The following is a 17,976-nucleotide window of genomic DNA, read 5'->3' on the forward strand; positions in this document are numbered from 1 at the left end:
AAGTTTTGTTGGTTTTTACGTAAGGCAGACTGAAAAATAAAAATATATTAGTTCACGACGTTTTTTATTTTACATCCCAGACTTTATAGTGTATTGAAAAATGCGCAAGTTATGGAAAAACGTTATGAGTTACACAGCAGTTACAGCGTTATTCCAAATTTTTCTTGTATAAAAGACTCTATAGCCTAAACTATGGATAAATCGTGTAAATTTAAGCCTAACAGCATGAAACAACGTTGTTACCGTCATGATCATGCAACGTTTTTCCATTTTAAAGTTCAAAAAAAAGGTTTATAGATTGTTGCTCCTCCTGAAAAGTTGAAACAATGTAAGTTACAACGTTGTTCGAGTCGACTCTTCAAATATTAAAAGTGATTTTAATTCCGAACTCAACGGTGTACCATAAGTTGCGGCACAATCATGTTTTAGACCTTTTTTAAGCATTAGTAATTCAATTTCATTAGTAAATATTTCAATTCAATTTATCAACGATTTTTTAATAATTTCTGGTTTTGGTATATTTATATATAGAATTATATCAAATTTAAATAAACCGTGTTATTAAATTAAATATTAAATATATTTTCTGCAAAAATATTGTTTTTTTAGGAACACAACCCTTGCCCCCCCCCCACCCACCTCAAACATTTGCCCAGTAAGAAATTCTTTTGAAAAATCACTGTTTTTCGTCCATAATATCCAATCTTATAGCACTGTTTTTGTATTAAATATTCATTAATGAAATTATAACAAATTTAAATAAACAGTGTTATTAAAATAAATTTTGAATATATATTTTCTGCAAAAACATTGTTTTTCATCAACAAAACCCTTACACCCCCCACCCACCCCTAAAATTTACCCAGTAAGAAATTGTTTTGAAAAATCACTGTTTTTCATCCATAATATAAAAAATAATAGCACTGTTTCTGTATTAAATATTTATTAATATACATATATATAATTATGTCAAATTTAAATAAACAAACTGTGTTATTAGATTAGATATTAGTGACGAAACCAGCTGATATTCATGCGTATTATTTTGAAAAATAATAATTTTTGAACACAATTTCTTACTGGTAAGTTGTGTGGGGTGGGTGGGGGGGGGTAAGGGTAGGCTTAATGAAAAACGAGTTTTTCGGGCATAGATTTTTCTTAGCTTTCTTATGGGAATAGAGAATTTTGGCATAAGAGCAAATTGGCAAAAAATTCCTAAATAAAAATTTCTAATTGCCTGCAAAAAATTGCGTACATAACTCCACTTGGCCACTATATATCTTCCCAACCCTTTTCTACGCCACCAAAGATGACCCTCTCCCCCCGTTTGATTTTGTTTTGCCGAAAAAAAAACAACCCTTAAAAATTCTTTCAATGCACTCGAGCCCTTTGACCTGTATTTCCGTAACCAGCCCTCCAGACTTGTCCGCTCGGTTGGATTAACCCTCTGTGTGCTCCTCCTCGACGTGACTTTTAAAAGGGAGTGTTTTTTTTCTTTTATTCGATCAGGAAATGATATTTTTCTTAAGGGCGCATAAAACGCCCTTATCTCCTCAACCTTAACCCCTTTGCGGGTGATACTCGCTCGGATAAGATGGTGGCTATTAAAAATTTCTTTCCAGACCATATTTTATTTTTATGAATTAACTGCGGAAGTTGGTTAGACACGGAGGGCAGTAAAAATCGCGGGTTATGTTAAGCAGGAAAATTTATTTATTTTTTCCGATGCCAACTTTAGTTTTGACAGTTTTCTTTTAGTTGTTTTCCTCCCCTTGTAATGAAGATACAGAAATCACGTCCAGGACAGACGTGACTGGGACAATAGAGAGGTGATTTCAACTTAACAAAAAATGCCATAACTTTTTTACCGTTATACTTAGGAAGGTAATTTTAAGATTTTTGAGTAGGCAATGGTTAGAGGTTTATTTGGCTGATCTACGAATTTTTTGAGAGATCAGTAGTTATTGAGATATCTTCGAAATTTGGACCCGACAGATGAGTTTGAGATTGTTCTTTAACTAAGTAAGCAGTAACTTTTTTGCTATTATGGTAAGGAGCGTGGTTTTAATAGTTTTTGGTGGACAAATGTTAAAGGGTCATTAGGTTGTTTTACAGATTTTTTGAGAAGTTAATTGTTTTTGAGATATTTTCGAAATTTGGACCCGACAGCTGCAGATAAGATTGTTGCTTAACAAAATCTGCTGTAACTTTTTTACTGTTATAGTGATGGATGTAATTTCAACGGATTTAGATAAACAAAAACAGAAGGTTTATTTAGTGTTTCTATATATTTTTTAAGAAATCAGTACTTCTTCAGATATTCTCGAAATTTGGACCCGATAGCTACAGAGAAGATTGTTGCTTAACAAAATTTGCTATATATTCTTTCCTGTTATAGTTAGAAAGGTGATTTTAATAGTTTTCGGTAGACAAGGATTAAAGGTTCATTTAGTGTTTAAATGTATTTTTTGAGAAATTAGTAGTTGTTCAGATATTTTCGAAATGTGCACCCGATAGCTGCAGATAAGATTGTTGCTTAACAAAATCTGCCGTAACTTTTTTACTGTTATAGTTAAGGATGTAATTTTAATGGCTTTGGGTAAACAAAAACCGAGTGTTCATTTAGTGTTTCTATGATTTTTTTGAGAAATCCGTATTTTTTTAGATATCTTCAAAATTTGGACCCGACCGCTGCATATATCTCATAAAAACCCCAATGTTTTCCATGATTTAAGGGAACAAATAGAAAATAAATAAACAGCAGTACTAGCCCTTGGTACTGGCATTTTTTTTAATTTTTTTTAACCAATAAAATGCGCAAAAATGTTTTATGCGTCATACCGGGGTGGGAGTTGTCAATACCCCCACCTGCCTGGAACAATTGTTTTATGCGCCTTTTTGTAGGATAATAGTGGCATAACATAAACGTGCCGCACAAATTCAATTCATTTGACCCATTGACGTTAAAAACTCGTTAAAAAGCGCAATTTTAACGGCTAATTTCCCCACAAAAACCGCCGCGAAAAAAAATTAAAATAAAGGGGGTGCATTTTTTCAAATTTAAATACCATCTCACTCGTGTGCGCCATTATGTAAAATGGCCGATGGCCCGTTGCTTTAATGAGGAGTAATTCGCAGTAAAATGTGGTTTTAGAGAAGCTTTCCCCTTTCCCCTTCGGTGGCCAGACATTGTCACTTTTATTCGTTAATTTCGCATGTGTTTCCCGTTAAACTAGCGGCGAAATTTAGAAGGTTTATGCCTGAAATTACGTTTAGTGTTAACGGGTTTTCTAAGTACGTACGTACGTTCTCGAAAGGAATAACCGTTAAGGCTGCTCGCTAGTTTTAAGGTAAGGGCGGAGGACGCTGACGGCAGAAACGTTTTCCGGGTTTATTTGGGTCAATTTACACCGTTTCAATAAAACTCGCTTTTATTTGTTAAGATTTAATTTAGGAAAGCGTTAATTGCTACAACTGTTTCCCCGTAAAAGAGAGTACTTTTTATTTAATAAAAAAATAATTTCCTGAATAAACTTGGACTTCAGGTCCACTTTTATTGGATCTGGAGTCAACTCCTCTTGGTCTATTTTTTTGCCATGAGAAAGCCTGGAAAAATTATTCGATTTCCCGTATTTTTTTCCTGTAAAAATCGTTGTTAAACCCGTGGTCCGCACCGATTTTAACAAAAAAAAAACACCCTTTTAACTTTTTTCGCATAAAGCAGCATTTGCATCTAGATCACTCTAATGGCTTAACGTTTTCCCTGTTTTCGGAACCCGAGTTCATTTATTTTGTAATCGAATTGAATAAAGCGTGTCATTAAATACGTATGTTACGTTTCAACTATTTAACTGGACGTTTGTTTTATTTAGTTTTTTTTTTGTTGTTTAAAATTGGATTTTTAAACCCGGTTTGGCTGCTGCGGGGGGTTAAAATAATACGAAAAACCGCCCTAGTGTGTAACCGATTAATTTTTACGGTGCCACGGGGGGGTGATTTTTTCCTAAAAATCTTTACTGGCACGTAGCCGGGATCCGAATACGAATTTTTAATCGGGCAATTTGGCCTGTCACTTCTTGAAATAAAATTCGAATTACACGTGAAAGGGTCCGATTTGAATTCGACATTAGCCCGATTTAATAAATAATATCACTTTTCGAACCTCGTGACCTCTATGGTTGACACTTTTGACAAGTGACAGCTGCAATTTTAGGCTCAAACAATCGATTTGCAGAAAGAGTTCAACAGTCAAGTAAGTGAGAAACTTTCTATCAACATGAGGCCTGTAAAAAATTATTTGTGCGATCCAGGAGAGCCAACCTAAATAGGTTAGTTGTGACAGGTTTAGTAAAATAAAATGAAATATTCATGACAGGTGACAGTTGTCATTGTTAGGCCAAAAACGGGGTTGTTACAATGGTTTTACCAAAAAAAATCAACAGTCAAGTAGATAAGAAACTTTCTAGCAACAAGGAGAGTTAGTTCGTACATTTTGACAGATTAAATAAGATATAATGAAATCTTTTGCAATTTATCCCACGTAGCTAAGAAATAATTGTCAGTTCCAGGGAAAAATTGTTTTAAGAATGCCTGGAAAATTGCTAGAAAATTTATTTAAAATGCCTGGGAAAAAATCTGGTTTTTCGCAGAGGAAAATGAAGAAAATGACTAATTTTAAGAGAAAATTGAAAATTAGTTCCAAATGTCTGAAGAAAAAAATGGAAAATTAAGTTTATCTATCAGAAAAATTGAAAAAAGTGGTCAGTCTTAGGGAAAAAACGCTTTAAAGGTCTAGAAAATGACTAGAAAAAGTTGAAAATTAGCTTCAAATGCTTGAAAAAAAAAATGGGAAATAGTTGCCAGCTTTAAGAATCAAAATTCTGGAAAATGACAGAACAAATTTGATCTTGAAAGTTTCTCCCAATTTTCCAATGAAACTAGCTAGGCTAGTTTCATTGGAAAATTGGATAAAACTAGGTTTTTAACACCAAGATTGAAAAAAATTAGAAATTAGGTCTTTCTACGAAAAAAAATGGAATTTTGGAAAAAAATTACTGATTAATTGCTAAAAAAAATGAAATGGAATTATCCCACATGAAAAATAGGAAAAATTTGTCAGTTTTACGGAAAATAAATGCTCCAAGTACCTGAAAAAATTAAAAAATTAACGCCTGGACAAAAATTAGAAATTAGGTTATCCTAGGAGAAAGGTGGGAAATAATTGCGAGTTCCAGGAAAAAAATACTTCAATATATAAGAAATTAGTTTATACCATAGGAAAATTAACTTCAAATGCCTGGAAAATAACCGGGAAAATTAAATTCAAATGCCTGGAAAAAATATGAAATTACTTTATTTCACGTGAAAAATGAGAAATAATTATCAATCACTTCCAGGGAACAAACTGCATAAAGTTCTTGAAAAATGAATGCGAAAATTTAAAATTGAGATCAAATTCCTGAAAAAAAAATGCTATCCTCGGAATAACTGCTGTAACAGCTAAAATAGGACGTAGCTGTCACTTCAAGAAAAAAATGATTTTAAGTGAGTGGAACACGATCTTCAAATATCTGAGAAAGATAAAAAGTGTCTCTAAATATCTGGAAAATAAAAATTGAATTTAAAAAAATACTCGTGAGAAAAATGTACGTCAAACGCCTTGAAACCCGAAAAGATTTTCTTAAAATTGACGTAAAATGCCTAGAAAGGTATTGAAAAATTATTTACGCATTCAGTATAAATTTTGACAGTTGACATTTGTTGTTACAAGTGACTGCTGTCATTTTTAAACGACAACAGAGTTTTTACAATCGATTTATTAAAAAAGTTCAACAGTCAAGTAGGTAAGAAACTTTCTACCAACTTGAGGTCTATAAAAAATTATTTACGCCTTCCTGGAAAGCAAACCTAATTATTTTTTTAACAGGGTTTAATAAGACGAAATTAAATCAAGTGACAGTTGATAATTTTGACAAGTGACATTTGAAAAGTTTTCGTTTCTCGTTTCAAGAAAAATGACAAATAGTTACCATTTTTGTGGGTAAAATTGCTCCAAGTGCCTGGAAGATGACTGGAAACATTGAAAATTAAGTTTATTTAAGAGAAAAATTGAAAATAGTTACTAGAAAAATGTACGTCAAACGCCTTGAAAACCAAAAACATTCCCTTAAAATTGACGGTAGATGCCTTGGAAGGCATTGAAAAATTATTTACGCATTCCAGGAGAGCCAACCTATAAATTTTGACAGTTGACATTTATTACAAGTGACTGCTGTAATTTTTAAACTAAAACAGGGTTGTTACAATCGGTTTATTAGGGAAGTTCAACAGTCAAGTAGAAAAGAAACTTCCTACCAACATGAGGTCTATAAAAAAATATTTACGCGTTCCTGGAGAGTAAACCTAAATATTTTTTGACAGGGTTTAATAAAATAGAATTAAATCCAGTGACAGTTGACATTTTTGACAAGTGACAACTATCATTTTTAAACCAAAACAGGGTTGTTACAATCGGTTTATTACGGAAATTCAACAGTCCAGTAGGTAAGAAACCAACATGAGGTCTATAAAAAAATTATTGAAAGTTGACATTTTTGACAAGAGATAGCTGTCATTTTTAAACTAAAAACATAGCTGTATTTACCTGTACTTACCTTACTACCAACTTGAGGCCTGTAAAAAAATTATTTATTAATTTATTCCATGAAAGCAGATCTGCCTATTTTGACATATGTCCGACAACATCTTAAGCATATATTCCTGTAACATTCCTGGTTTGTCCTAAATTATTTAAATGTCAGTCTTTTCATTTCGGTCGAAACGCCCCTAAAAGGTCAATTTGCGCCCCCTTTTGCCCCCCCCCAAACGTCGTTCCTGTAACTTTTTCCTTTCTCGTTTCATTAAAAAGTAATTGAATCGAGCCCGGACGCGAAATATTGAAGTGACTTGCAGGGGATGGAATCTAATAAGGGTAAATCACTTGACTCGTTAAAAGATAACGGGAAGAACTTTGCATCCCCGGGGGCGTGAAGAGGGGAGAAAGCGGGCATTAATGCACTGTTGTCGTATCCATTTAACCAGGGTGGCACACAAAAAGTGTAGCAATTTAAAACGTTTAATGTAAAATCTTTTTGCTAAATAATGATTGGACCAATTAAGGGTGTATTCCGGAGGGTAATTAAACGGGGGGAAGGGGGGTGAACGTTAACCGGTCGGTCGGAGGCAGCCAGTAAGTCGTGAAACGTAATTATGCACGTATAGAGGCGTACGTCGATCAAACGGCTGGCAGGTGTAGCTTCGAAATGAAGCTAATTAAATGCATAATGGCGAAATGTCACATATTTATGATAAGGGTAATTATTTACTGACGCCCGTGCATTGAGCTAAAGTGATCCCCATAAATTGTTTTTCAATTATCCTCGGATAACATCTGGAAGTGTACTATTTAAATTATTCATCAAGGAAAAGTGGGCTGATATAAGCCGTTTTAGTAGTGATTTATGTTCATTATCTGCCCTTAATGAACCTCCCTAGTGGCAGTAACAGCCCTTCAAAATCAAACTGGAGCTTAAGATCGAACTTTATTAAATAATAATTAAAACAGGCTGCCTGTATTACTTTATTACGTCGCTTCTATTACCACTCGATAACATTAAAGCCGGTCTCAGATTTTAATTAGAGCCGGGAGTGGTTTGCGGGCTTATCATTTACAGCAGGTAGTATTTTACCCGAAAAATATGAACTCCCTAAGTAGACGTTAAAAATTTAATACCGTGCCAGTTCGGGACTTTAATTGCAGATAAAAATGCGCCAGTAGAAAACGGAAAACATCCCTTTCTCCCCCTTTTCCACCCCCTCTCTCGCCACCACTCCGGGTTTATTAAAAATTACGAACCGAAACCGAAAATAACGTTCATTGTTTTAGGGATCCGACTGCGTTCAGTCATTTTTTCCGGGGATTTTTTTTTCCGCAAGTTCGACTACTTTTTTTCTATTCTAATTAGTTCTCCTGATTGGGAAAAAGGGTCGTTTTTTTCGCATTAGTTATAGAAAAATACAGAATCCAGTAAGTGATGCGTATTTTAACCCTCACAACCGATTGGGGAGTAATTGCATGCGTTGCATACGGGGCGGGAGAGGGCCAGGGGGTCGTGTATATGTAGCGGTGATAAATTTTAATTCCGCGGCAAATAATGTAATTTCAGCGCATTTTCGTAAATAACGAAATTTCACTAAAAATTATTGCCGCACCGAAAAAGGGCCCAACATCAATTTTATTATACTGTGCGGGTTTAATTGATTTGATTAAATTATAGGGCGTTTTTTTTTCAATCTGTTAATGTTGATTAACGCTGAAAGAGCCCAGTCACCCAACCCAATAGTTTTTATGAAGTTAACTGAAATTTGTGCTGGGTGACTTTACAGTTTTTCAATGAAACTGGGAAATTTGAAGTTTTAAAAATTGTACAGGGTGCGCTCAAGTGTACACTGCAAGATGCACTAGGAATTTTCAAAAAGTTTTTGGCAAATTTTTGAGGTATAGGCGGTTTCGTCCAGGCGGTTCAGTTTCAAATAATTTTAAAATAAATAAATTAATTCGTCAGAGGTGTTGAAAGAGTTTCCCAATTTCTCAATGAAACTAGTTGACCTAGAGTTTTTGAATTGGGACAGTCGCGTGCGCTCAAATGTTTCCGACAAGACACATCAAGAATTAAAAAAAAAATAGTTCTTGAGATATAGACGACTTTGTCCAAGGGGTCTACTGAACATAATTTAAAAAAATAAATTAATAATGTCAAGTATCTTGAAAGTTTTTCGCAATTTCCCAATGAAACTAGCTGAGGTAGAGTTTTCAAATTAGGTCAGTGGCGTGCGCTCAAATGTTCCCTATAAGACACATCAAGAATTTTTTTTTAATTTTTGATTAGGTTTTGAGATATGGACAGTTTTGTACAGGCGATCTACTTCAAATAATTAAAACAATTAAATTAACGCGTCGAGTAACTTGAAAGTTTCCTTCAATTTTCTAACAAAACTAGCTGAGCTAGAGTTTTTAAACTGGGGCAGTGGCGTGCGCTCATTTGTTTGCTACAGGATACACCAAAAATTTTCAAAAAAAATTTGATTAGTTTTTGAAATATGGACAGTTTTGTCCAGGCAATCTACTTAAAATAATTTAAATTAACGCGTCGAGTGTCTTGAAAGTTTTTTTCAATTTTCCAATGAAACTAGCTGAGCTAGAGTGTTTAAGCTAGGTCAGTGGCGTGCACTCAAGAGTGTTCTACAAGAAACACCAATGATTTTAAATAAATTTTAGATTACTTTTTGAGATATGGACAGTTTAGTTCAGGCGGTTCAGTTGAAATTATTAAATTAACGCGTCAAGTTTCCTGAAAGTTTTTCGCAAATTCCCAGTGAAACTAGCTGAGCTAGAGTTTTTAAATTAGGTCAGTGGCGTGCGCTTAAATATTCCCCACAAGACACATCAAGAATTTTCAAAAAATGTTTGATTAGTTTTTGAGATATGGACAGTTTTGTCCAAGCGGTCTACTTAAAATAATTAAAAAAATTAAATTAACGCGTCGAGTAACTTGAAAGTTGCTTTCAATTTTTTAATGAAACTCGCTGAGCTAGAGTTTTTAAACTGGGGCAGTGGCATGCGCTCATTTGTTTGCTATAGGATACACCAAAAATTTTCAAAAAATTTTTGTTAATTTTTGAAATATGGACAGTTTTGTCCAGGCAATCTACTTAAAATAATTTAAATTAACGCGTCGAGTGTCTTGAAAGTTTTTTTCAATTTTCCAATGAAACTAGCTGAGCTAGAGTTTTTAAGCTGGGACAGTGGCGTGCGCTCAAGATTGTTCTACAAGAAACACCAATAATTTTAAATAAATTTTTGATTACTTTTTGAGATATGGGCAGTTTACTTCAGGCGGTTCAGTTGAAATTATTAAATTAACGCGTCAAGTTTCCTGAAAGTTTTTCGCAATTTCCCTGTGAAACTAGCTGAGCTAGAATTTTAAAATTAGGTCAGTGGCGTGCGCCCATATGCTCCCTACAAGACACATCAAGAATTTTTTTAAAATTTTTGATTAGGTTTTGAGATATGGACAGTTTTGTACAGGCGATCTACTTCAAATAATTAAAACAATTAAATTAACGCGTCGAGTAATTTGAAAGTTTCTTTCAATTTTCTAACGAAACTAGCTGAGCTAGAATTTTTAAACTGGGGCAGTGGCATGCGCTCATTTGTTTGCTACAGGATACACCAAAAATTTTCAAAAAAATTTTGATTAGTTTTTGAAATATGGACAGTTTTGTCCAGGCAATCTACTTAACATAATTTAAATTAACGCGTCGAGTGTCTTGAAAGTTTTTTTTTCAATTTTCCAATGAACTAGTGTTTTTAAGCTAGGACAGTGGCGTGCGCTCAAGAGTGTTCTACAAGAAACACGAATAATTTTAAATAAATTTTAGATTACTTTTTGAGCTATGGGCAGTTTACTTCAGGCGGTGCAGTTGAAATTTTGAAATTACCACATCAAGCTTTCTGAAAGTTTTTCGCAAATTCTTAGTGAAACTAGCTGAGCTAGAGTTTTCAAATTAGGTCAGTAGCGTGCGCTCATATGTTCCCTACAAGATGCATCAAGAATTTTCAAAAAATTTTTGATTAGTTTTTAAGATATGGACGGTTTTGTACAGGCGATCTACTTAAAATAATTAAAAAAATTAAATTAACGCGTCGAGTAACTTGAAAGTTTCTTTCAATTTTCTAATGAAACTCGCTGAGCTAGAGTTTTTAAACTGGGGCAGTGGCATGCGCTCATTTGTTTGCTATAGGATACACCAAAAATTTTCAAAAAATATTTGTTTAGTTTTTGAAATATGGACAGTTTTGTCCAGGCGGTTAAGTTGAAATAATTAAATTAACGCGTCAAGTGCTTTGAAAGTTTTTCGCAATTTTCCAATGAAACTAGTTGAGCTAGAGTTTTTAAGCTAGGACAGTGGCGTGCGCTCAAGAGTGTTCTACAAAAAACACCAATAATTTGAAATAAATTTTAGATTACTTTTTGAGATATGGGCAGTTTACTTCAGGCGGTGCAGTTGAAATTTTTAAATTACCGCATCAAGTTTTCTGAAAGTTTTTTGCAATTTCCCAATGAAACTAGCTGAGGTAGAATTTTTAAATTAGGTCAGTGGCGTGCGCTCAAATATTCCATACAAGACGCATCAAGAATTTTCAAAAAAATTTCGATTAGTTTTTGATCTATGAACAGTTTTGTCCAGGCAATCTACTTAAAATAATTTAAAAAAATTAAATTAACTCGTCGAGTATCTTAAAAGTTTCCCTCAATTTTCTAAAGAAACTAGCTGAGCTAGAGTTTTTAAATTAGGACAGTGGTGTGCGCTCAAGTGCCTCTTACAGGACACACCAAAAATGTTCAGTTTTTGAGATATGAACGGTTTAGTCCAGGCGCTTCAGTTAAAATAATTAAATTAACGCGTCAAGTGCCTTGAAAGTTTTTCGCAATTTCCCAATGAAACTAGCTCAGCTAGAGTTTTCAAATTAGGTCAGTGGCATGCGCTCAAATGTCCTCTATAAGACACATCAAGAATTTTCAAAAAATTTTTGATTAGTTTTTGAGATATGGACGATTTTGTCTAAGGGATCTAGTTAATATAATTAAAAAAAAAATAAATTAACGTGTTAAATATCTTGAAAGTTTTTCGCAATTTTCCAATGAAACTAACGGACCTAGAGTTTTCAAATTAGGTCAGTGGCGTGCGCTTAAGTGTCTCTTACAAGACACATCAAGAATTTTCGATAAATTTTTGATTTATTTTTGAGATATAGACAGTTATTTAGAATTATATAGACTGTTACAAAATTCGGTACAGATCTTTTAAGAGCGTATTGTTGTAGTCAAAGTAAGACGTTTTTTCCTATAAACATGTATCCTAAAATGCTCTCTCCCCCAGAGATACAGCCCGCGCAAATTCCTCGAAGAAATTGGATTATTTGGAACTGTTACTACAGTTTTTTTAATACTCTTTTTATTTTTCGTCTCAAAAATTAAGTAAATTCAATTTTAGGAGAAGATTCACGTGTTCATCTTATGTTTCCAATAAAAATCTAATTAGCGATGAAAAAATTCTAAAATATTCGTCTCTTGCATTTTTTTGATAAAATTAATCGTTTTTGAGAAAATCGCCGGCAAGTGAAAGGGGGGGAAGGGGGAGCATTATTAAGCCCGATTAAAATATCAAATTAGAAAAAAACCAAGTAGACTGTGACTGCTTAGATAAACCCTCTTTAATCCTTCCCTAAAATTGGGTTTACACCATTTTTGGGTCGAAAGTGTAAATGTTCAGGATATTTGACGCGTAACTGCAGTCACTGTTCCAAATAATAGATTTTCTTTAAACAATTTCAAGCTCCAAGGGGTCCATTTTGAGATACATATTCATAGTTGAAGGAAGTCCTAACTAAACACCGAATTTTGTATCTGTTCCTTAATTTAATTAAACACCCTGAATAATTTTAACTAATTTTTTCAATCTGTTGACATCAAATATCGGTAACAGAGTCTATAATTAAGGCTCTATATCTATGAATATATGGAAATAGTTACCACGCCTTTTTATAAGAAGAACAAACCCCATTAATATAGAACTCTTTTTAGTGGTACAATTTTCAATTAAACGTGGTGCTCCTTTTCAGCTACTTTTTTTTCCCCCAAACGCAACGCTTAAATCAGTTTTTTATATTCTGTAAAAGAGGGATGAAGGGGGGAGGTTGATGGTGCGGGACACAATGATTTAAATAGAAAAAACTAACGTTACATTTGGCGGGCACACGGTCCGCGAGATTTATCATTTCCGGCGAAAACGCATTTATAATATTTTGTGCCTGGCGTCGCACTTTTATGCCAGCCCGCGAGAAATAATATATAATTTTCAGTTATGCACGTAAAACCGGCGGGTCCGTATCTGGACTGGAAATTATGACGCGGAAAAATTTTTAGTTATGAAAGCAGCGAACGGCGGGTGTAACATACGGAGGAAACGGGGGGTGAAAAATTAAAAAAAAAAAAAACAAAAAACCGCCGACCCGCAACAGAAAGATAATAATTTTTTGGCGGGGGCCCCTTTGTGGTCGAAAATAATCACCCCGAACTCGTAAATACGTCGCGAAGGGTTTTAAAAGGGCCCTCCCAAGCAACACACGACAGTTAAATAAACGTTTATTTTTGGTTTTACTTCAACTATCAATATCGGATATAATGTCCGCGTGATTCACGTCGAGGAATCTAATATTATGTTTATGTTTTATTGTATACTATTGTAAACTGTATTTTTGAACCTAGATAATGAAAAGTTGGCTAGAACCAAAAAAAAACTGAAGAACTTCTACTTATTTGTGATAAAAAAACTACGGCAATTTTCATACGATACGCCTTGGTTTCGAAAAATAAAATGGGGTTTATTCACGTTTTACTCGAAAGCCTTAAGGTTATGTGAAAAAAGTATAATACAAAAACTATAGATTTTTCTATCACCTATAATTTTCTTAAAAAGCATTTTTTTCTCAGGCAATTATTTTCTGCAAAAAAAAAACGATTTTCATTAATCCAACCCTTAGCCCCCCACCCACCCCACACAACTTACCAGTAAGAAATTGTTTTCAAAAATTATTGTTTTCCAAAATAATACGCATGAATAACAGCTGGTTTTGTCGTTAATATCTAATCTAATAACACAGTTTGTTTATTTAAATTTGATGTAATTATATATATGTATATTAATAAATATTTAATACAAAAACAGTGCTATTAGATTAGATATTATGAACGAAAAACTGGATTTTCAGAAGAATATCTTACTGGACAAAAGTTTGGGGTGGGTGGGGGGGTAAGGGTTGTGCTGATGAAAAACAATGTTTTTGCAGAAAATATATATTCCATATTTAACTTATTACCACTGTTTATTTAAATTTCATATAATTTTATATATAAATGTTTAATATAAACAGCGTTATTAGATTGTATAATATGGACGAAATACAGTGAGTTTTCAGGAGAATTTCATCAAATTTTCTCCCTTTTGTAAGTCAAGTCTCCACTGTAAGACGCATCAAGAATTTTCAAAATATTTATGATTAGTTTTTGAGATATTGAGCGATTTGTCCAAGGTGTTTAGTGAAAATTGTAAAAAAAAAATAAAATAAATTGATACGATGACTTTAAAGTTTCCCCAGCTTTTCCAGCGAAACTAGCGATAGTAGAGTATTGAAAAATGGACAGCAGGGTGCGCTGAAGTCTCCACTATAAGACGCATCAAGAATTTTTAGAATATTTATGATTAGTTTTCGAGATATTGAGAGATTTATGCAAGCGGTCCAGTTAAAATTGTAAAAAAAATAATAATTAATTTAAGGGTGACTATCACCTATAATTTTCTTAAAAAGCATTTTTTTCTCGGACAATTATTTTCTGCAAAAAGAACGATTTTCATTAATCCAACCCTTAGCCCCCCACCCACCCCACACAACTTACCAGTAAGAAATTGTTTTCAAAAATTATTGTTTTCCAAAATAATACGCATGAATAACAGCTGGTTTTGTCGTTAATATCTAATCTAATAACACAGTTTGTTTATTTAAATTTGATGTAATTATATATATGTATATTAATAAATATTTAATACAAAAACAGTGCTATTAGATTAGATATTATGAACGAAAAACTGGATTTTCAGAAGAATATCTTACCGGACAAAAGTTTGGGGTGGGTGGGGGGGTAAGGGTTGTGCTGATGAAAAACAATGTTTTTGCAGAAAATATATATTCCATATTTAACTTATTACCACTGTTTATTTAAATTTCATATAATTTTATATATAAATGTTTAATATAAACAGCGTTATTAGATTGTATAATATGGACGAAATACAGTGAGTTTTCAGGAGAATTTCATCAAATTTTGTCCCTTTTGTAAGTCAAGTCTCCACTGTAAGACGCATCAAGAATTTTCAAAATATTTATGATTAGTTTTTGAGATATGGAGCGATTTGTCCAAGGTGTTTAGTTAAAATTGTAAAAAAAAAATAAAATAAATTGATACGATGACTTTAAAGTTTCCTCAGCTTTTCCAGTGAAACTAGCGATAGTAGAGTATTGAAAAATGGACAGCAGGGTGCGCTTAAGTCTCCACTATAAGTCGCATCAAGAATTTTTAGAATATTTATGATTAGTTTTCGAGATATTGAGAGATTTATGCAAGCGGTCCAGTTAAAATTGTAAAAAAAATAATAATTAATTTAAGGGTGACTATCACCTATAATTTTCTTAAAAAGCATTTTTTTCTCGGACAATTATTTTCTGCAAAAAGAACGATTTTCATTAATCCAACCCTTAGCCCCCCACCCACCCCACACAACTTACCAGTAAGAAATTGTTTTCAAAAATTATTGTTTTCCAAAATAATACGCATGAATAACAGCTGGTTTTGTCGTTAATATCTAATCTAATAACACAGTTTGTTTATTTAAGTTTGATGTAATTATATATATGTATATTAATAATTATTTAATACAAAAACAGTGCTATTAGATTGGATATTATGAACGAAAAACTGGATTTTCAGAAGAATATCTTACTGGACAAAAGTTTGGGCTGGGTGGGGGGGTAAGGGTTGTGCTGATGAAAATCAATGTTTTTGCAGAAAATATATATTCCATATTTAACTTATTACCACTGTTTATTTAAATTTCATATAATTTTATATATAAATAGTTAATATAAACAGCGTTATTAGATTGTATAATATGGACGAAATACAGTGAGTTTTCAGAAGAATTTCATCAAATTTTCTCCCTTTTGTAAACTGAATCAGTTTCATAAATATACCTTCACCATATAGGTTTGATATATATACCAAAACCAAAAAATCGTTAAATAAATATATATTTAACGATAATAATATATGATGTTTTGCTCGGGGTCACAAGGGTTGCCGTATTGGACGCTTTCAGCTGAGATTTCCAGGTTCGATCCATGAAAAATATGCTTGTATTTATTTCCAGACCCGCCCAAAAAGGGCTACTTAATGATCGACAACCGAATCCTCGATCCGGGCAACCCTTTCATCCCTGTAAAGGAAAACGCGGACCTCAAGGTCTCCTGCGTGGTAGACGAGGGCAACCCTAAGCCCACCCTGTCTTGGGAACTCGCCTTAGGCTCCATGGCCCTTCTGGACATGCCGGAACTACCCCTGGAGGTGCTCAATTTAACCGAGACTGCCATCGATCAAAAGGCGAGACTAACAAGTCTTCTTCTTCCATATTTTTCTTACCAAAACGAACCGTTTTCTTTACAGGTTGGCGCAAGAAATGATGCTCACATGGCCAAAGTTTTAAGGGCTCACCACAATGCCACCCTTACATGCCTCATCAGACACATCGCCCTGGACAAACCCTTGAACGTCTCTGTCCTGCTTAATGTTCAATGTAAGTTTTTACAATTTTTTTCACATATTAAGTTGTTCTAGGAACATTGAGGACAATAGTTTTTGAGTGACTTTAAAGTTTTTTCCGATTTTTTTCAATGAAACCAGCAATGCTAGAGTGTTAACAATTGGACAGCAGGGTGCGCTCGAGTGTCCACTTCAACGCGCATTAAGAATTTTTAAAATATATGATTAGTTTTTGAGATATTGAGAGATTTATGCAAGCGGTCCAGTTAAAATTGTAAAAAAATAATAATTAATTTAAGGGTGACTTACATCTTTCTTCCAGGGTTTACAACAAAACTAGCAGTGCTAGAGTCTTCAAAGTTGGACTATAGGGTGCGCTCAAGTGTCCACTATAAGACGCATCAAGAATTTTCAAAATATTTATGATTAGTTTTTGAGATATTGAGCGATTTGTCCAAGGTGTTTAGTTAAAATTGTAAAAAAAAATTAAATTAATTTATACGATGACTTTAAAGTTTCCCCAGCATTTCCAGCAAAACTAGCGATAGTAGAATATTGAAAAATGGACAGCAGGGTGCGCTCAAGTCTCCACTGTAAGACGCATCAAAATTTTTTTAAATATTTATGATTAGTTTTTGAGATATTGAGTGATTTGTCCAAGGTGTTTAGTTAAAATTGTAAAAAAAATAAAATAAATTGATACGATGACTTTAAAGTTTCCCCAGCATTTCCAGCGAAACTAGCGATTGTAGAGTGTTAAAAAATGGACAGTAGGGTGCGCTAAAGTGTCCACTGTAAGACGCATCAAGAATTTTTTAAATATTTATGATTAGTTTTCGAGATATTGAGAGATTTATGCAAGCGGTCCAGTTAAAATGGTAAAAAAATTATAATTAATTTAAGGGTGACTTACAACTTTCTTCCAGGGTTTCCAATGAAACTAGCAGTGCTAGAGTCTTCAAAATTGGACAATAGGGTGCGCTCAAGTATCCACTGTAAGACGCATCAAAAATTTTTAAAATATTTGTGATTAGTTTTTGAGATATTGAGAGATTTGTCCAAGGTGTTTGGTTCAAATTGTAAAAAATAAATAAAATTAATTTATACGATGACTTTACAGTTTACCCAGCTTTTCCAGCGAAACTAGCTATAGTAGAGTGTTGAAAAATGGACAGTAGGGTGCGCTCAAGTATCCACTGTAAGACGCATCAAACATTTTTTAAATATTTATGATTAGTTTTTGAGATATTGAGTGATTTGTCCAAGGTGTTTAGTTAAAATTGTAAAAAAAATAAAATAAATTGATACGATGACTTTAAAGTTTCCCCAGCATTTCCAGCGAAACTAGCGATTGTAGAGTGTTAAAAAATGGACAGTAGGGTGCGCTAAAGTGTCCACTGTAAGACGCATCAAGAATTTTTTAAATATTTATGATTAGTTTTCGAGATATTGAGAGATTTATGCAAGCGGTCCAGTTAAAATGGTAAAAAAATTATAATTA

At 33.4% G+C, this 17,976-nt stretch overlaps 1 protein-coding gene across 5 annotated transcripts in view; it reads left to right on the forward strand.

Moving 5' to 3' along the window:
- The window catches only part of LOC126747289 (hemicentin-2), a 242,879-nt gene that overhangs the window by 154,992 nt on the left and 69,911 nt on the right, over positions 1 to 17,976 (forward strand). For 3 of the 5 annotated variants that reach the window (XM_050455827.1, XM_050455829.1, XM_050455828.1), the window contains 2 exons: positions 16,087 to 16,316; positions 16,380 to 16,509. In XM_050455827.1, the coding sequence (XP_050311784.1) occupies positions 16,087 to 16,316; positions 16,380 to 16,509 (360 nt within the window). Of the gene's footprint in view, positions 1 to 16,086; positions 16,510 to 17,976 lie in introns of all 5 variants that reach the window. The other 2 variants (XM_050455825.1, XM_050455826.1) reach the window with 1 other exon arrangement.

Source organism: Anthonomus grandis, chromosome 19, assembly GCF_022605725.1.
Source record: "Anthonomus grandis grandis chromosome 19, icAntGran1.3, whole genome shotgun sequence".
Classification (NCBI taxonomy): Eukaryota; Metazoa; Arthropoda; class Insecta; order Coleoptera; family Curculionidae; genus Anthonomus; species Anthonomus grandis.